General features: G+C 42.4%; 1 protein-coding gene across 2 annotated transcripts in view; it reads right to left on the minus strand.

Annotated features, from left to right (window-relative positions):
* Positions 1 to 21,084, minus strand: part of LOC126274083 (protocadherin-like wing polarity protein stan) — a 358,480-nt gene that overhangs the window by 260,983 nt on the left and 76,413 nt on the right. For both annotated transcript variants that reach the window (XM_049977080.1, XM_049977081.1), the window contains exons 10-11: positions 8,049 to 8,265; positions 2,612 to 2,811 (exon numbers count right to left, since the gene is read on the minus strand). In XM_049977080.1, coding sequence (XP_049833037.1) covers positions 2,612 to 2,811; positions 8,049 to 8,265 — 417 coding nt within the window. The remainder of the gene's footprint in view (positions 1 to 2,611; positions 2,812 to 8,048; positions 8,266 to 21,084) is intronic.

A 21,084-nucleotide genomic window follows, 5' to 3' on the forward strand; every position in this document is an offset into this window, starting at 1 on the left:
GATCCTGTGCTGAACTTAGGTTGGTGAACAACAATGGGTGCAAAGGTTAGGTAGTTGTGTTGTCTCTAAAACATGTTAAAGGGTGGGGAAATTCAGGAAAATTTCGAAAAAACTGTGTGTAAATGTATGCAAAGGGCTGGTTATGTACTGGCAGATTATGAAAATGAGGCTAACAACTGTCTGACGAAGAAATAATAACGTTTAAACCTGTGGGAGCTGCTAAAAAGTTATCGGTTATTTGGGAAAAACGGGAATGGAAATAAAACGAAAGTTGTTGGAAATAGCTGAGATGGTTGTTTAATGGGTGGAAGGAACTGAAGCTGTGAAATAGTATTCACGAGTTTACACAAAATGTTTGTAAACTTGGAACAGTGGATTTTATAGCAGCGGTAATGTTGAAAGCGTTAGAAGTTTTTAAGTTATGGTTTGGAAGTAAATTACGCATTATTGAGTATAATTAAGCAGGATAAAGTGTATGGTAGATTACAGAAAAAGGGAAGATGAATACATAGTGAAACTACTTGTACAAACAAAAAGAGAAAGTAAGATGATAGGAAAAATTTCGAAATACAACAGAGACAATAACAAACGTAATTGTTGGGTTCAAATTAATGATGTAAATAGAATAGGAAGAAACATTCCACATGGGAAAAATATATTTAAAAACAAAGATTCCAAGACTTACCAAGCGGGAAAGCACCGGTAGACAGGCACAATGAATAAAACACACAAACACACACACAGAATTTCGAGCTTTCGCAACCGGTGGCTGCTTCGTCAGGAAAGAGGGAAGGAAAAGGAAAGATGAAAGGATGTGGGTTTTAAGGGAGAGGGTAAGGAGTCATTCCAATCCCGGGAGCGGAAAGACTTACCTTAGGGGGAAAAAAGGATAGGTATATACTCGCGAACACACACACACACATATCCATCCATACATACACAGACACAAGCAGACATATATAAAGGCAAAGAGTCAAAGAGTCTCCTAAGGTAAGTCTTTCCGCTCCCGGGATTGGAATGACTCCTTACCCTCTCCCTTAAAACCCACATCCTTTCATCTTTCCTTTTCCTTCCCTCTTTCCTGACGAAGCAGCCACCGGTTGCGAAAGCTCGAAATTCTGTGTGTGTGTTTTATTTTTTGTGCCTATCTACCAGCGCTTTCCCGCTTGTATATATAAAATAGAAAGAAACTACCACATGGGAAAAATATATTAAAAACAAAGATTCCAAGACTCACCAAGCATAATTTACCCCCTTCTGTGCCAAAGTCAGATTTAACCCTGCATAGCGAAGATCATTCTTTCTCCTGGTGTTATAGCTATGCACACTGCTATTACTTTTGAACTGGGCTGGATTATTAACAACAAATTTCATAAGTGAATATATATACTGTGAGGTTACTGTGAGGATCCCTAGATCCTTAAATAGATGTCTGCAAGATGACCGTGGGTGGGCTCCAGCAATTATTCTGATAACACGTTTTTGAGCAATGAATACTTTTCTACTCAACGATGAATTACCCCAGAATATGATACCATACGAAAGCAGTGAATGAAAGTAGGCATAGTAAGCTAATTTACTGAGATTCTTATCACCAAAATTTGCAATAACCCTAATAGCATACGTAGCCGAACTCAGACGTTTCAGCAGACCATCAATGTGTTGCTTCCAGTTTAACCTCTCATCAATGGACACCTAAAAATTTTGAAAATTCTACCTTAGCTACAGACTTCTGTTCAAAGTCTATATTTATTACTGGAGTTGTGCCATTTACTGTACGGAACTGTATATACTGTGTTTTATCAAAATTTAAAGAGTGTCCGTTTGCCGAGAATCACTTAATAATTTTGTGAAAAACATCATTTACAATTACATCACTTAGTTCTTGGTTTTTGGATGTTATTACTATACTTGTATCATCAGCAAAAAGAACTAACTTTGCATCTTCATCAATATGGAATGGTAAGTCATTAATGTATATCAAGAACAGTAAAGGGCCTAAGACCGAACCCTGTGGGACCCCGTGCTTAATAGCCCCCCAGTTTGAGGAATCAGCTGTTGTATTAACATTACATGAACCACTTATGTAGCGAAATACTGTTTAATACCACATGCAGCTCACAAATGACAAGGGGCAATTAATGCATAGTAATAGAACTCAAAACATCCCAAGTCCCGATTTTTACCCGATATCCACGCGTCAGTTAAAGACTCTATCAACTCGATGCAAACACAAGGATGCGTAGTAACACTGTAGTACATTACTCACTGGATTACTTTTCTGAATGCCTTAATACGGATCAGACTTCTGGAATGCTCATGTACTGTAGTGTCCAAGACTCCAGTATAAGTTTGTAACTTTGATACAGTCCACAAAAGGAGCAGAAAAATTCCATCTTAATAACCTAGCATTGCAGAGACACTCAACCTATCTTCATAATCTAAAAATTAAACAGTGTCATTGCCTAACAGAAAGTCAGCAAAGTAGTGATAAAGACTAAGACTTGTACTGGGTAACTGCACAACAACATGTTTCCCTTATTTTATCAATATTCTTATTTATGAAGCCCATCAATGTCAGTAATAAAAATGTCACTAAATAATTTCTTACCTGTATGCTAAACACAAAAATATTTTCCTTTGGACATGGGATGATAGCTGCTAATCCTTCAATGAAAAATGTGAGCAGAGGTGAAAGGAAAGCCTCTTCAGTCATATCATTTAGACGCACTGTTATCGAGTTAAATAGCATTTCTTCAGTAACAAGACGAACTGTCAGCTGCATAAGTGCTTTCACTTCATTCACTCCATCTAAAAGTGAAACAAAATATACATTTAACTACTCAGTTGCTCTTAAAATTTCAAAAAGAAAAAAAATTAAAACATGCAACAACTAGAAAACATGACACATGAATTATCATTCAACTAATAAGATTTAAAAATGTACTGTATACACTTCTAAGCACTTTGGCGGAAATAAAAAATTTTCTACCATGTTTTAAAATAAATGCCTCAAACTGGAGTCCACAGTTTGCACGAAATTAGGTGGTACCACCCTTCCTTTATTTGTCTGCAATTACAAGACAAAAAACTACACTTTTTACAGTATAACACAAGTAGCTGATGGAAATTTGCAGGTGATCCTCCAGACGGACATAAGTCACTTGAATATGGCCATAGAGGTCAAATTAAGTTCACTGTTAAACATAAAGACTTTTATCTAATGACTACAGCTAAAGACAAGAAAAGTTGTGTTACTTAATAATTTTTGATCTTCATCTGCTGGAGTTTGTTTTAAGTACTTTTCTTGACAGTCAACTAATTGTTTAATCATAATATTTCAATCAAAGACCAGCAATAAGTCTTTTGGTAAGGATGCATAGGAACTTTCCATCGTTGCTCACTTAGTTAGTTAACTAATGTAGTTAGTTATGTAATGAAAAATAAAGGACTCAAAAATGAAACAATGGGAATTCCAGGTAGGAATATCAACAATGTAGGAAACGACAGATTGCTACTTACCATAAAGAAGACACTTAAAGTTGCAGACAGGTACAATTAAAAGAGACTTGTATGAAGCTTTCAGCCACAGCCTTCATCAGCAAGAAAGAAACCCAGACCATTCACACACACAAGCTAGCACACTTCATGCACACATGAGTGTCAACTCCAGCATCTCTTGCCCATACGGAGTACTTGCTTGTGTGTATGAATGGTGTGTGTAAGGCTCTCTTTCACTGATGAAGGCTGTGGTTAAAAGCTTTATGTAAGTGTCTTTTAATTGTGCCTATCTGCAACTTAATGTGTCTTCTCTATGGTAAGTCCTCCCCCCATGAACCATGGACCTTGCCGTTGGTGGGGAGGCTTGCGTGCCTCAGCGATACAGATGGCCGTACCGTAGGTGCAACCACAACGGAGGGGTATCTGTTGAGAGGCCAGACAAACGTGTGGTTCCTGAAGAGGGGCAGCAGCCTTTTCAGTAGTTGCAGGGGCAACAGTCTGGATGATTGACTGATCTGGCCTTGCAACATTAACCAAAACGGCTTTGCTGTGCTGGTACTGCGAACGGCTGAAAGCAAGGGGAAACTACAGCCGTAATTTTTCCCGAGGACATGCAGCTTTACTGTAGGATTAAATGATGATGGCATCCTCTTGGGTAAAATATTCCGGAGGTAAAATAGTCCCCCATTCGGATCTCCGGGCGGGGACTACTCAGGAGGATGTCGTTATCAGGAGAAAGAAAACTGGTGTTCTACGGATCGGAGCGTGGAATGTCAGATCCCTTAATCGGGCAGGTAGGTTAGAAAATTTAAAAAGGGAAATGGATAGGTTAAAGTTAGATATAGTGGGAATTAGTGAAGTTCGGTGGCAGGAGGAACAAGACTTCTGGTCAGGTGACTACAGGGTTATAAACACAAAATCAAATAGGGGTAATGCAGGAGTAGGTTTAATAATGAATAGGAAAATAGGAATGCGGGTAAGCTACTACAAACAGCATAGTGAACGCATTATTGTGGCCAAGATAGATACGAAGCCCACACCTACTACAGTAGTACAAGTTTATATGCCAACTAGCTCTGCAGATGATGAAGAAATTGAAGAAATGTACGATGAAATAAAAGAAATTATTCAGATAGTGAAGGGAGACGAAAATTTAATAGTAATGGGTGACTGGAATTCGAGTGTAGGAAAAGGGAGAGAAGGAAACATAGTAGGTGAATATGGATTGGGGCTAAGAAATGAAAGAGGAAGCCGCCTAGTAGAATTTTGCACAGAGCACAACTTAATCATAGCTAACACTTGGTTTAAGAATCACGAAAGAAGGTTGTATACGTGGAAGAACCCTGGAGATACTAAAAGGTATCAGATAGATTATATAATGGTAAGACAGAGATTTAGGAACCAGGTTTTAAGTTGTAAGACATTTCCAGGGGCAGATGTGGACTCTGACCACAATCTATTGGTTATGACCTGTAGATTAAAACTGAAGAAACTGCAAAAATGTGGGAAATTAAGGAGATGGGACCTGGATAAACTGAAAGAACCAGAGGTTGTACAGAGTTTCAGAGAGAGCATAAGGGAACAATTGACAGGAATAGGGGAAAGAAATACAGTAGAAGAAGAATGGGTAGCTCTGAGGGATGTAGTAGTGAAGGCAGCAGAGGATAAAGTAGGTACAAAGACGAGGGCTGCTAGAAATCCATGGGTAACAGAAGAAATATTGAATTTAATTGATGAAAGGAGAAAATATAAAAATGCAGTAAATGAAGCAGGCAAAAAGGAATACAAACGTCTCAAAAATGAGATCGACAGGAAGTGCAAAATGGCTAAACAGGGATGGCTAGAGGACAAATGTAAGGATGTAGAAGCTTATCTCACTAGGGGTAAGATAGATATTGCCTACAGGAAAATTAAAGAGACCTTTGGAGAGAAGAGAACCACGTGTATGAATATCAAGAGCTCAGATGGCAGCCCAGTTCTAAGCAAAGAAGGGAAGGCAAAAAGGTGGAAGGAGTATATAGAAGGTTTATACAAGAGCGATGTACTTGAGGACAATATTATGGAAATAGAAGAGGATGTAGATGAAGACGAAATGGGAGATACGATACTGCGTGAAGAGTTTGACAGAGCACTGAAAGACCTGAGTCGAAACAAGGCCCCCGGAGTAGACAACATTCCATTAGAACTACTGACGGCCTTGGGAGAGCCAGTAATGACAAAACTCTACCAGCTGGTGAGCAAGATGTATGAGACAGGCGAAATACCCTCAGACTTCAAGAAGAATATAATAATTCCAATCCCAAAGAAAGCAGGTGCTGACAGATGTGAAAATTACCGAACTATCAGTTTAATAAGCCACGGCTGCAAAATACTAACGCGAATTCTTTACAGACGAATGGAAAAACTGATAGATGCAGACCTCGGGGAAGATCAGTTTGGATTCCGTAGAAATGTTGGAACACGTGAGGCAATACTGACCTTACGACTTATCTTAGAAGAAAGATTAAGAAAAGGCAAACCTACGTTTCTAGCATTTGTAGACTTAGAGAAAGCTTTTGACAATGTTGACTGGAATACTCTTTTTCAAATTCTAAAGGTGGCAGGGGTAAAATACAGGGAGCGAAAGGCTATTTATAATTTGTACAGAAACCAGATGGCAGTAATAAGAGTCGAGGGGCATGAAAGGGAAGCAGTGGTTGGGAAAGGAGTGAGACAGGGTTGTAGCCTCTCCCCGATGTTATTCAATCTGTATATTGAGCAAGCAGTAAAGGAAACAAAAGAAAAATTTGGAGTAGGTATTAAAATTCATGGAGACGAAGTAAAAACTTTGAGGTTCGCCGATGACATTGTAATTCTGTCGGAGACGGCAAAGGACTTGGAAGAGCAGTTGAACGGAATGGACAGTGTCTTGAAAGGAGGATATAAGATGAACATTAACAAAAGCAAAACGAGGATAATGGAATGTAGTCAAATTAAATCGGGTGATGCTGAGGGAATTAGATTAGGAAATGAGGCACTTAAAGTAGTAAAGGAGTTTTGCTATTTAGGAAGTAAAATAACTGATGATGGTCGAAGTAGAGAGGATATAAAATGTAGACTGGCAATGGCAAGGAAAGCGTTTCTGAAGAAGAGAAATTTGTTAACATCGAATATAGATTTATGTATCAGGAAGTCCTTTCTGAAAGTATTTGTTTGGAGTGTAGCCATGTATGGAAGTGAAACATGGACGATAACTAGTTTGGACAAGAAGAGAATAGAAGCTTTCGAAATGTGGTGCTACAGAAGAATACTGAAGATAAGGTGGATAGATCACGTAACTAATGAGGAGGTATTGAATAGGATTGGGGAGAAGAGAAGTTTGTGGCACAACTTGACTAGAAGAAGGGATCGGTTGGTAGGACATGTTTTGAGGCATCAAGAGATCACAAATTTAGCATTGGAGGGCAGCGTGGAGGGTAAAAATCGTAGAGGGAGACCGAGAGATGAGTACACCAAGCAGATTCAGAAGGATGTAGGTTGCAGTAGGTACTGGGAGATGAAGCAGCTTGCACAGGATAGAGTAGCATGGAGAGCTGCATCAAACCAGTCTCAGGACTGAAGACAACAACAACTCTATGGTAAGTAGCGATCTGCCTTGTCCTATACTGTTGGCCTCAAAAATGAATTCTTCCAATTTTATATGCAGTCAGTGAAGTGTTTACAAACCTCAATTTTGAGAGTTATAGTAGAAGGGCAGCAGTGTGAAAAACTTAATACTTAATCTCTAACTTTTACAATTCTCTTCAAAGAACAACATATGAAAAATGTCTGATAAGTTTAGGAAATGAGAAGTCAGTGTCATTCCTGGGTTCCCTTTTGCACATCATTCTTAAAATCAAGATGGAAAAAAAAGATCCGGTTAGTATACAGCTATTTACAAAGCATTTCTTGTAACTTCTTTTTTTTCTTTAACAGCTGAATAAAACTTTTCTTTGTAATAAAGGATCATATATACATAACAACAGCCTCATTTTACTACAGGATCTAACACAGGGAAAGATCTGCCTACTGTAAATGGACCCCCTGTGTGTGTTGAGAAAGGATGCATATGCTCCAAGGGTTCAAAAATATCTGTACAGGTTCAATATTTGAGAAAAAAAGATTAGTTTTATTTATGTGCATCTGAAAGCCTGTGACACTTTTCTCATATGTTTTTACTGTGAAGTTCTTCACCACTAGTCTCTTTTGTAAAGCCTCGCTCATAAGACTGAATATGATCCAATGTGACCAAATAAAATATGTTGTTAGTATTCAACAATGAAAATCAAATCTTCAAACACTATGTTTAGTTCAGCAAATGCAGATGAAAAATTATATTACATGTGTTGTACCTGTCAGAATAAAACTTCACTACTACACTACACTCACCGTGGCATCGATCTCAACCAAATGAATTAATGAATGTGGCTACTTACTAGTTTAAATTGCCTTAACACCAACTATTCTAATTTCTACTGAACTTAACATGAATATAACAACAGCAAAACCAAGTGTAACAGCTTATGTACCTGTAACTGAGACTTCCATTGTTGCTAACTTTGGGACATTTGTATTAAGTTGAGGAGATAATGACAACTGTCCAGAGCTTTCATTCAGATGCACAAGATTTGCATTATTTCCACTTAGAATTTTAAATTGTAGCTTATCTGACACATCTGCATCAAATGCAGGAATGCGGCCAATGGCCCCACTTGGAAAACAATCACGAAAATTGTTGAACATAACCTGGAAGAAAGAGTGATTTTATATTACAATAACACAAGTTTCAGGATGAAAACAACAAATACAAACTAGGAAAGGCAGCTACTCACCACAACCTGATTGATGTGTGATACATAATGTATAGCATATGTCACCCTAATTTTCAAGAAACTACTCTCTTTTACAATTTTAAGTATACACTCTTACTCACAACCTCACAGGCATCTAAACACACATTCTTCTGGTTATGAACCAGCTCCATCTTCAAACAGTACTGCTCTGGACCTATACAGGTGCAGCAAATCCTCTGTCAAGGCTTTGACTCTTTTTCATTGCATCACAGAAATGAAGAATTTCCACCCCAAAATCTTTCCCAGTGGACCCAAAGTAATATTCCACAATTTGTCAAATATATACAATGTTCCAGTACATCTCTTCAACATCCTTGGGCCCAATCCCAGACAGATATGCAAGAGCTGTCCCATTCATCTGCCAAGCACATCTCACTGGAGAACTGTCATCACTGTGGTGGTCTACTCTAGAAGCAGCAGTGGCAACTGAGAAAGCAGCCATGTCATAAACTAATTTCATTACAACTAGTACACAAGTAATTCAGCTAGCAAGGCTATTAATTGACTATCCACATACATGAATGGCCACTAACTATCCATATACATGAATGACCACTACCAAAATGAAATAAAGATGAAGGTTGTGTACCCCACTGCAGAGCATGTAATGATTATGGCGAGTCCACAGCTCGGGTCTCGTGGTCGCATTCTCGCTTCCCAAGCACGGGGTCCTGGGTTTGATTTCCGGTGGGTCAGGGATTTTCACCTGCCTCGAGATGACTGGGTGTTTGTGCTGTCCTCATCATTTCATCATCATTCCTCAAAGTGGCGAGATTGGACTGAGCAAAGGTCGGGAATTTGTACGGGCACTGATAATCGCGCAGTTGAGCACCCCACAAACGAAACATGATAATCATCATCAATGGTTATGGTTGACTTCAATGGCTGCATCAACTTGTGTTATCTCTGCCTGCCTCCCCCCTCCCAACACACACACACACACACACACACACACACACACACACACACAGCTTCTTCTCTGGTGGTAACCAACCATCTAACACATTCTTTGATCAAACTGTACTCTTGACCTCAATCGCTAGTAGTCTCTGTCCTTCATCTGACTCTGCTCCTCACCTAAGTTCTTGCCCTTATCTCACCAGGCTCATACTTCTTTCTTTAGTTATGTTTGGAATCTTATGATTCTTGTATCACTGCAATGCGAAACTACCCATCTCACACCTAGATTCTACATCTACATACATACACACACAACAAGGCACTGTATGGTGACTGGTGGAGGATAACCTGTAAAAGTCATTTCCTGTCCTGTTCCACTTGCAAACAGTGAGGAAAAAACAACTGTCTATATGCCTCCATATGAGCACTAATTTCTTGTATCTTATCTCCATGGTCCTTATGTGAAAAATATGATGGCAGCAATACAATCATTCTGCAGTCAGCTTCAGATACTGGTTCTCTAAACTTTCTCAGTAGTGTTTCTTGAAAAGAATGTTGCCTTCCCTTCAAGGATTCACATTTTAGTTCCCAAAGCGTCTCCATAACAGTTACATGTTGTTCAAACATACCGGTAACAAATCTAGCAGCTCATCAACGAATTGCTTCAATGCCTTCTTTTAATCCTGCCTAATATAGATCCTGAACATCCAAGTAGTACTCAAGAAATATGTCACACTAGCATCCTACATGGGGGGCCCTTTTACAGATGAACCACACTTTCCCAACATTCTCCAAATAAACAAAGTAGACCATTCACTTTCTCTACCACAATCCTCAGATGCTCATTCCATTTCACATTGCTTAGCGACATTAAACCCAGATATTTAAACAATGTGACTGTGTCAAGCAGGACAGTACTAATGCTGTGTTCTAACATTAAGGGTTTGTTTTTCCTGCTCATCTGCATTAACTTACATTTTTCTAGATTTAGAGACAGCTGCCATTCACCACCAACTAAAATTTTTATCTATGTCATCTTGTATCCTCCAACAGTCAGTCAATGGCCAATACCTTCCCATACTCCACAGCATCATCAGCAAACTACTGCAGATTGCCACCCATCCTGCCCACCAGATTATTTCTATATGTACTGAAAATGTTAGCAGTCCTATCACAGTTCCCTTGGGCACTCCGGTTTTTTTTTAACTGCTACAGTCATTAGCACCCGGTCTGTGACTTAGGAAAAGGTAAAAAAATGAAACTGGAAACCAGCAGCAATGGGAACGAAACTCAAAAAATTGGGGAAACTAAAAACAGAAGGAAAGCTTTAAAAAAAAAAAAAAAAAAAAAAATATAGAAGGGGGGTTGTTTGTCCCTAAAAAGAGCTCAAATGACTGACGTCATCGCACTGGCACTAATTAACTTGAGAACGCGATCGGCTGAGCGCGTGTCATTTGTTAAAATGGAAGATATATCAGGCGACAGCTGTAGACGGACACGTAACGGAGTAAAATAGGGGCACTCAAGTAAAAGGTGTCTCACCATCCACAGCTGAAAGCAGTGGGGACAGAATGGGGGAGGGTTGTCACTTAAAAGATGTCAATGGCTAAAAAGACAGTGCCCTATCCGGAGTCTAGTTAAAATTACCTCCTCCCGACGACAAGTTCGGGTGGAAGAGGTCCAAGCACAGGGAAGAGCTTTCACGTCCCGCACTTTATTATTGGGAAGTGTCGACCAATATGCGTGCCATAAAAGAGCAACTCGACGACATAAAACACTCCACAGATCGGCGAAGGGAATCATGCGAATGGCTGGCTGAAGAAGAGAGATTGCAGCCTTGGCTGCTATATCTGCCGCCTCATTTCCACAGATACCAACATGTCCTGGGATCCAGAGGAACGCCACAGAGATGTCCCCCAAGTGGAGCAAGTGGAGGCAGTCCTGAATCCGGTAGACCAGAGGGTGGACAGGGTAAAGAGCTTGGAGACTGAGAAGAGAGCTGAGCGAATCTGAGCAGATAACATACTGTATCTGCTGATGTTGACGGATGTATTGGACAGTCTGGAGAACAGCGTGAAGCTCCACAGTAAAAACCAAACACTGAGCGGGAAGCTGAAATCGCTTGGGGGTGTCGCCAACAATATAGGCACTCCCAACTCCAAACGATGTTTTTGAGCCATCAGTGTAAATAAATGTGGCATTCTTCATTTGTGCACATAGAGCAGCAGATGCCCGACGATAAACAAGAGAAGAGGTACCATCCTTGGGAAACTGACAAAGGTCACGGAGCAGGCAGGTCCAGGGCTGGAGCCAAGGCGGTGCTGTACCCCAAGTTGTCAAAGTTTTAGGAAAGGTGAAGGAAAGAGAATGGAGCAGTTGATGGAAGCAGACTCCCTGTGATAGTAGGGAGGAAGGGCGGCCTGCATACCCTAAATCCAAGGACGCGTCGAAAAAAAATGTCATGGGCCGGATTTGCAGGCGTGGAAGACAGATGGCTAGCATAACGACTCAGAAGGACAGCTCGCGAATTGGACAGCGGAGGTTCAGCAGGCTCAGGAGTAAACTATACTTCCATAGTCCAATTTCGAGCGCACTAAGAGACGGAGAAGGACCTCCGGTCTGCTTCCCAGGAGGTGCCATTCAGGACACGAAGGGTGTTGAGGGATCGCAGACAGTGAGGCAAAAGATAGGAAACTTGGGAGGACCAACACAGTTTTCTGTCAAACATAAGACCCAATAATTTTGCGACATCCGCGAATGGAAGGTTGACAGGGCCTAGATGTAAGGAAAGCTGAAGAAACTCCGTATGATGCAAAAATTAACACAAACGGTCCTACTGGGAGAGAAGCGGAACCAGTTTCGATGCTCCAAGAGTGGATGCGATCAAGACAACCTTGAAGACGTCGTTCAAGAAGGCTGGTCCGTTGAGAGCTGTAGTAGATCAGAAAATCGTCCACAAAGAGGGAGCCCGAGACATCAGGAAGGAGACAATCCATAATTGGATTGATGGAAATGGCAAACAGCACAACACTTAGCACGGAGCCCTAGGGTACCCCGTTTTCTTGGGAGAAAGTATGGGAGAGAGTAGTGTTCACCCGCACTTTAAATGTGCGCTCTGCCATAAATTCACGAAGAAAAATGGGCAGCCGTCCTCGAAAGCTGCAAGAGAACAGTGTGCAGAGGATGCCTCTCCTCCAACAGGTATCCTATGCTATCTCCAGATCAAAAAATATTGCTACTGTTTGGCATTTCCAGAGAAAATTGTTCATGATATAAGTGGAGAGAGCAACAAGATGGTCAACTGCAGAACAATGCTTTCAGAATCCGCATTGGGCAGGTGTAAAAAGACTTTGGGACTCCAGCCACCAGGCCAAACGGCAATTCACCTTACGCTCCAAAACCTTAAATACACTACTCGTGAGAGAAATGGGGCGATAGCTAGAGGGGAGATGTTTGTTCTTTCCAGGTTTCAGAACAGGAACGATTATAGCTTCCAGCCATCGTCTGGGGAAAGTACTGTCGGTCTAAATTCGATTATAAAGGTGAAGGAGGTAACGCAGACTACTGTATGATAAATGCAGCAACATTTGGATGTTGATACCATCCGGTCCTGGGGCGGAAGAGCAAGAAGAGGAGAGTGCGTGTTAGAGTTCCCATATAGAGAAAACAGTATTATAGCTTTCGCAATTTGGAGAGGAGAAAGCTAGAGGTCACACTTCCGCTGCACGTTTCTTCGGGAGAAAAGCTGGCACGTAATTTGAAGAGCTCAATATCTCAGCAAAGTGTTGACCCAAGAAGTTAGAAATTTCGACGGGGTCCACTAATTTATCATGCACGACAGTGAGCTCAGAGACCGGGGAGAAACTAGGTGTGCCAGATAACCATCGAATCTGACTCCAAACTTCCGAGGAGGGAGTGAAGGTGTTAAATGAGCTAGTAAAGAAGTCCCAGCTTGCCTTCTTGCTATCACGGATGACACGACGGCATCACGCACAGTACTGCTTATAACGGATACAATTGGCCAAAGTATGATGGTGCCGGAAAATGAAGAGCACGTCGCCACTCACGTATTGCATCTCGGCATGCATCGTTCCACCAAGGAACTGGGGGACACCGGGGTAATTCGGAGACTTAAGGTATTGAATGTTCTGCAGCTGTAAGAATAACTTCTGTAATATGAGTGACCTCATCGTCGATGCTAGGAAAGTGATGGTCATCGAATATCACTAGAGACGAAAAGAGTGTCCAATCGGCAAGGACACATGGGAAGTGGTCACTGGAGTGTGTATCAGCAAGAGTGAACCATTCAAAGTGCCGAGCTAGCGGTACAGTACTGACCGAAAGGTCCAAATGAGAGAAATTTGTAGTGGAGGCAGACAAAAATGTAGGATCCCCAGTGTTGAGGCAAACAAGATCCGCTTGGTGGAAGACGTCTATCAATAGTGAGTCGTGCGGACAAGGATGCAGAGATCCCCAAAGAAGATGAAGGAGATCAGCTCTTGTCATTGGTGTGGACGATGGAATGTATACAGTACAAAGAGAGAAGGTGTATCCAGAAACGGAAAGACAGACAGCGACAGCTTGGAAGGAACTGTTTAAGGGGATTGGGTGATAATGGACAGTGTCATGGAGAAGAATCATGAGTCCTCCATGTGCTGAAGTGCCTTGAACAGAGGGGAGATCAAATCGGACTGACTGAAAATGGGGGAAAACGAAGCAATCGTGGGAATGCAGCTTTGTTTCCCGAAGACAGAAGACGACCGGTGAGTAGGATCGTAAGAGGATCGACAATTCATCCTGGTTGACTTGAATGCCACGGATATTCAAATGGATAATGGACATTGGGTGGACAGAAAAGGGAAGAATGTGACCAAGGTTGCCGTCAACTCAGTGACTGCTCAGACCTTGCGACCGATAGCGTGGAACAGCTATCAGCTGAAGGCAGAAGATCCTGATCCAAAGGTTGTCTGGGAGCAGCTCCTGCCACCAGCGATAGGCCAGTTCATCGGCCGACAGCAGTGCGCCTCGGCAACACAGAAGATGGCCAAGGGCGGATACCGCCAGTTGGTGCTGTAGAGGAGACACGCCTTGGCGGAGAAGGTGAGGAACTGGGTTTATTATTAGCCTTCTTGGAAACTGGATATTGAGATGGAGGAGAAACCTATGGTTGTGAAGGTGGGTACGTAAAAAAATCTTCACGAGGAGGCTCTTTTTTGAAACTCCAAGTGTCTGATTTTGGGGCTCGAGATTTAGCAGAACCTGGTGAAGGGTGAGCCATAGAGTGAGCAGGTGAGAGTGGGGATGTTGAACGCGCGATCTTTGTGCTGGCCGATCTGACAACCGTGGCACTAAAGGTGAGATCACAAGTCTGCGTGGTTGCCTCCTTTGTTGGCCGAGGAGAGGCAAGGATGGTGCTGTATTTACCTGTGTGAGGCACAGTGGGTTTTCGACTGGTGAATAACTTTCGAGCAGCAAAGGTCAACACCTTTTCCTTTACTATGATTTCCTGAATGAGCCGTTCGTCTTTAAAAATGGGCCAATCTCAAGAGGAAGCAGCGTGGTCACCTATACAGTTGATGCAATGAGGGGATGGAGGTGGACAAGCTCCCTCATGGGCATCCTTCCCACATGTAACACATTTGACTGGATTGGAACAGGACTGGCTGGTATGATTGAACAGCTGGCACCGATAGCAACGTGTAGGGTTTGGGATGTAAGGACGAATGGAAATTATCTCATAGCCCGCTTTTATTTCCATGGAAGTTGAACTTTGTCAAATGTCAAGAAGTCAGTTCGGGTTGGAACGATGTTTTTGTCAACCCTTTTCATGACGCGATGAACAGCCGTTACGCCCTGGTCAGACAGGTAGTTTTGAAGTTCCTCGTCGGACAATCCATCGAGGGAGCGTGTATAAACAACGCCATGTGATGAATTTAGGGTGCGGTGTACTACCACCCCGACAGGGAAGGTGTGTAGCAGGGAAGCACGCAGCAATTTTTGTACCTGGAGGGCACTGACTGTTTCTAACAAAAAGGCGCCATTTTGTAATCGGGAACAAGACTTTACAGGACCTGCAACTGCTTCGACACCTCTCTGAATAATGAAAGGGTTGACTGTGGAGAAGTCTTGACCTTCATCAGACCGAGAAACAACAAGGAACTGTGGCAATGATGGAAGAACTGTCCGTGGCTGAGACTCATTGAACGTACACTTGTGAGCAGACACAGTCGATGATGAGGAAACCATTGGGGAAATATCCACTATGATTACCGGCGTCTCCGATGGCGCGCTCCTTCCTTGTGAGGGCCCTCTCTGAGGGCACTCCCGCCTTAGGTGATTGTTCACACCTCAGGACACACCTCCCGAGAACTTTCGTAAGGTATCAGCTCAGGTAATCACCCGTCCCTGGGCCTGGCTGTTACCAGAGGGTACGTCCGTGTCCTACCTGTCTACGGGGCGGGGAATTCCGCGTTACCCTATCACCGGCTACGCACGGGAATGTGTGGGTCAGCTTCAGAAAGGGAAGGGGGAAGGGGGAAGGGGGAAGGGGGAAGGGGAAAGGGGGGAGGGGGGAGGGGGGAGGGGGAAGGGGAAAGGGGAAAGGGGAAAGGGGAAAGGGGAAAGGGGAAAGGAAAGAGGTCTCAAATGCCACAGCAGAGAAAAGGGTAAAGAAGAGGTAAGGAAAAGGAAGGACAAAGACTTGCCAGCAGAGAAAGCATAGAAGAGAGACCGTTTTACAGTTTCCGTCTCTGGACGTAGGCACTAAACATACTCCCAGAGAGGGAAAAAGGGAGCGGAAGAGGTGGAGGTGAGGGGGAAGGAAGATGGGGGATGGGGAAGGATGTGGAAATGGATGGTATGCAGCCCAGAAAGGAAGGAGGGCCACACTAGCTTGGGGTCCCGTGCTCGCTACGCACGTATCCACCAAAGAATTGTGGACCAGGGGGGAGGGGGGGGGGGGGGGCACTCGTTGTAACACCCTTGTCTCTGATGAACATCTGCCAGCTGCCATTCACCAAGTCAATGGCCAGCACCTTCCCATACACCACAGCATCATCAACAAATAACTGCAAATTGCTGCCCATCCTACCCACCAGATTATTTATATATGTACTGAAAATGTTAGTGGTCCTATCACATTTCCCTGGGGCACTCTTGTGACACCCTTGTCTCCGATGAACATTTGCCATCAAGGTCACGTTATTGATTTCTATTACTTAAAAGTCTTTGAGCCACTCACATATCTGGGAACCTAATCCACATGTTCATACCTTCATTAACAGTCTGCAGTGGGGCACCATGTCTAATGCTTTCCACAAATCTACAAATACGAAATTTACCTGTTGCCCTTCATCCATAGTTTGTAGTAATCACATAAGAAAAGAGCAAGCTGACTTTCGCACAAGTGGTGGTTTCTAAAACTGTGCCGATTTTGACTACATAAGCTTCTCCGTCTCCAGAAAATTTATTATATTTGAACTGAGAATATGTTCAACAATTCTGCAGTAAATTAATGTTAGGGATACTGGTTTGAAGCTTTGCGGGTGCAGTCTTTTTCCCTTCTTATGTCCAGGAGTCACCTGCACTTATTTACAGTCACTCAGGACTTTAAGCCGTCCAAGAGAATTAAAGGTACAATGCCACAGAACATTCTTTGTAAAATCAAATTAGGATTTCACCTGGACCTGATGACTTATTTGTTTTCAACTCTTTCTGTTGTTTCTCTATCCCAGGGATGCTTACTACTATGTCATCCATGTAGGAGTCAGCTAGATGCTAAGAGAACAGTAACAGTATATTTTCTCAGGTTCTCAGTCAGACCTTATGCTAAGCTATGACGATGGTAGTTGTATGCTTTGTGCATAGATCTTTTCACAGATGCACCTATGTCTACTACCTTTGCCTATTGTCATTTGCACATTCTTTTTTGAACCGAGGGTGCAATAGCCTAAGCTACCTCAGCATTTTCCAAATTTTGTTGTTGAACCACGGTGGGTCTTTTCTGTCCTTAATCCACTTACTAGGCACATAGTTCTCCAGACATGATTTACAATGTGTTTAAACTTTACCCATAATTCTTCTACAGCCACCTTACTGGAACTAAGTCATGTCAATTCTCTGTCTACATCTACATCTACATCCATATTCCGCAAGCCACCTGACGGTGTGTGGCGGAGGGTACCCTGAGTACCTCTATCGGTTCTCCCTTCTATTCCAGTCTCGTATTGTACGTGGAAAGAAGGATTGTCGGTATGCTTCTGTGTGGGCTCTAATCTCTCTGATTTTATCCTCATGGTCTCTTCGCAAGATATACGTAGGAGGGAGCAATATACTGTTTGACTCTTCGGTGAAGGTATGTTCTCGCAACTTTAACAAAAGCCCATACCGAGCTACTGAGCGTCTCTCCTGCAGAGTCTTCCACTGTCTAAGTGAGTAGCTACAACTGCTTATCTGCTCTTTCTAGCAGAAACATTCTTCTAGCCTTCCTGACTGATATACACTATGTGATCAAAAGTATCCACACACCTGGCTGAAAATGACTTACAAGTGTGTGGCGCTCTCCATCGGTAATGTTTAAATCTAATATGGTGTTGGCCCATCCTTAGCCCTGATGACAGCTTCCACCCTCGCAGGCATACGTTCAGTCAAGTGCTGGAAGGTTTCTTGGGGAATAGCAGCCCATTATTCACGGAGTGCTGCCCTGAGGAGAAGTATCGATGTCAGTTGGTGGGGCCTGGCACGAAGCCAGCGTTCCAAAATATCCCAAAGGTGTTCTATAGGATTCAGGTCAGGACTCTGTGCAGGCCAGTCCATTACAGGGATGTTATTATCGTGTAACCAATCTGCCACAAGCCGAGAATTATGAACAAGTGCTCGATCATGTTGAAAGATGCAATCGCCATCCCCGAATTGCTCTTCAACAGTGGGAAACAAGAAGGTGCTTAAAACATCAATGTAGGCCTGTGCTGTGATACTGGCACACAAAACAACAAGGGATGCAAGACCCCTCCACGAAAAACACAACCACACCACACCACCACCGCCTCTGAATTTTACAGTTGCTGCTACATAGGCTGGCAGATGACATTCACCAGGCAATCGCCATACCCACACCCTGCCATTGGATCACCACACTGTTTACCGTGATTTGTCAATCCACACAACGTTTTTCCACTGTTCAATCGTCCAATGTTTACATCATTATACCAAGCGAGGCGTTGTTTGGCATTTACCAGTGTTATGTGTAGCTTATGAGCAGCCACTCGACCATGAAATCCAAGTTTTCTCATCTCCTGCCTAACTGTCTGGAATTCCTGTGTGATGGATTGGGTAGATGGTTTGCCTATTACACATTATGATCCTCTTCAACTATCGGCACTTTCTGTCAGTCAACAGACGAGATCAGCCTGTACACTTTTGTGCTGTAGTATCCCTTCACGATTCCACTTCACTATCACATCGGAAACAGTGGACCTAGGGATGTTTAGGAGTGTGGAAATCTCACTTACAGACCTATGACACAAGTGACGCCCTATCACCTGACCAGGTTCTAAGTCCATGAGTTCCGCGGAATGCCTTATTCTGCTCTTTCACGATGCCTAATGACAGCTGAGGTCACTTATATGAAGTAACTGGCAGTAGGTGGCAGCACAATGCACATAATATGAAAAACATATGTTCTGGGGGGTGCCCGGATACTTTTGATCACATAGTGTATTAACTTCTGTAACCACAGTTGCTTTAATGACATCGTAATCACTAATACCCGTCTCTAAACTCATGCTTTCAATAAGGTCTGGCCTGTTTGTAGTGAAAAGGGCTGAACTATTTCCGTTGTGTGGGGGCTGCCAAACTAACTGCTCAAGACAGTTTTCAGAAAACTTTATGACACTGTCTGTCTGTACCCCTGCAATGAGTCCATAGGCTGACTCTACCAAACTTTATATGCTCTCCCCCTCTTACCCCCCCCCCCCCCCCCCCCCACTCCTCGTCTCCTCTTTACTGCCCTTGTTCGGCTTAGCCTCCAGCAAGTTTACCCCATTTGCTCCAACCACTTTCATCCTCTTAAGCCACCACCATCTGAAATCCAGTGTTAGATAAAGACCTCATCCAGAGCTCTCTGTACATTACAGTATTCAGCTGTATGTATCTATGTTGCTCCATCATGTTTTCTAATTTCATCAACCCACCTACCTTTAAGGCTGATGGTCTCTTGATATCTAGCAAAATACTTCTTTGGACCTGGCTACATGTCCTCTCTGCCTTCACTTAATTTCCATTACAGCCACAATTATGTCTTCCACTTCCGTTTATTCTCTCACTCTTCCCCCCCCCCCCCCCCCCTCTCCTTGGCTTTTGCAATATTTTCTGTCAAGTGTCTTTCCATTGTCAAATGAGCTGCTGAAAACTTTCATCTTTTTCTTTTGCCTTTATCCTGTACCTACATGGGGTCAGTGTGGATATTATTGGATGTGGCATTCTTAATGACAGAGGGTGGCCAGAAGGCCTTCGTATTGCCCCACTTTCACCCCGCCCAGGAGAAAATTTGTGCACCACAATGATCTGCATGTAGTGTTATCCATGTGAAAGGGTGTGAGCATTTTCTATATGTTTGCAAATTATGTAACTGAGGTGGGACATGGGTACAAACCCAGTATTCACCCACTCAGATGTGGGAAATCTCCTAAAAACCACACCCAGGCTGGCTGGTATCCTGACCCTCAATGTTAATCCACACGAGGAATTCAGTCCAGAGCAAGCACAAATCCTGGCAGTGAGGAGCTAACATGCACGGCTCTCCAGGCAGGTAAAGAGCAGCTGAGAACAGTTTTGGTGATACAGAATCTCATTACCAGACTCCTCTTTAAATTATGAATTTTCTCACTTCTGTGATGAAGTTAAAAGGAAGCTGCTGCACTGACACTTATTCTTTATTCGTATTGAGTCAAAAACATTCTCAAAATCTGTGAATTCTACATAAAGTGGTAATTCATATTCATTAATCCATTACAATTTGCACATGCTATATTATCCTACACACATTTTAAAAGGCAACTTGAGCCTTTGTTTCATTAAAATTCAATGTCTTTTTCATCTATGTGATTGTTAATGAATATCTCCTACATTGCAGGAAGGAGGCAGGTAGCTTAGACGTTAAAAATTATAGATCACTCTTTTGTCTTGGAAATGTAATAATTACAGGAGTTTTTTCAGTTTTCAAGACATCATCTTTCACATACATTCTGCGAAAAATTTGCAGATTCTTTCTGTACTACTTTCCACCCAGACGTAACCTTTTCTGCTGAAAGATCATCATCCTTTAGTGTCTTCCCCTTTGTCATACTCTGAAAGGCTTTATATCTCTTGAATTACAACCAGATGTCATTATTTTCATTTTTATCTACCTGTTTTTTTTAATTTCTTTCTTTTTTTTCTCTTCTAACATACAAATATTCAAAGAAAAGGATAAATGCTTGTCCAATTTCCACTCTGTTGCCTGTAACTGCACCATCTGTCCTCTTAACTAGTGAAAAGCAATGACTGCCCAATGTAAGTGTCTATCTTTTGTTCTTCATACGCTAATTGTTTACAAATGTTTCTCTTATCATATTTTTATAATATCTTCTCACATTACCTTGACAAAATTTCCGAATACAGGGTGTTTATGAATGACAGGGTGTTTATAAACGAATATCAGGGTTTTAACACTTTATAATATTTATTACATCAAACAGTTGTGTTTGGCACCAGTGTGCATGCACTGGCATAGCGAAGTACACGATTGGTTCAACTTCACTGTACCCAAGTCCTG

The sequence above is a fragment of the Schistocerca gregaria genome, chromosome 1 (assembly GCF_023897955.1).
Source record: "Schistocerca gregaria isolate iqSchGreg1 chromosome 1, iqSchGreg1.2, whole genome shotgun sequence".
NCBI lineage: Eukaryota > Metazoa > Arthropoda > Insecta > Orthoptera > Acrididae > Schistocerca > Schistocerca gregaria.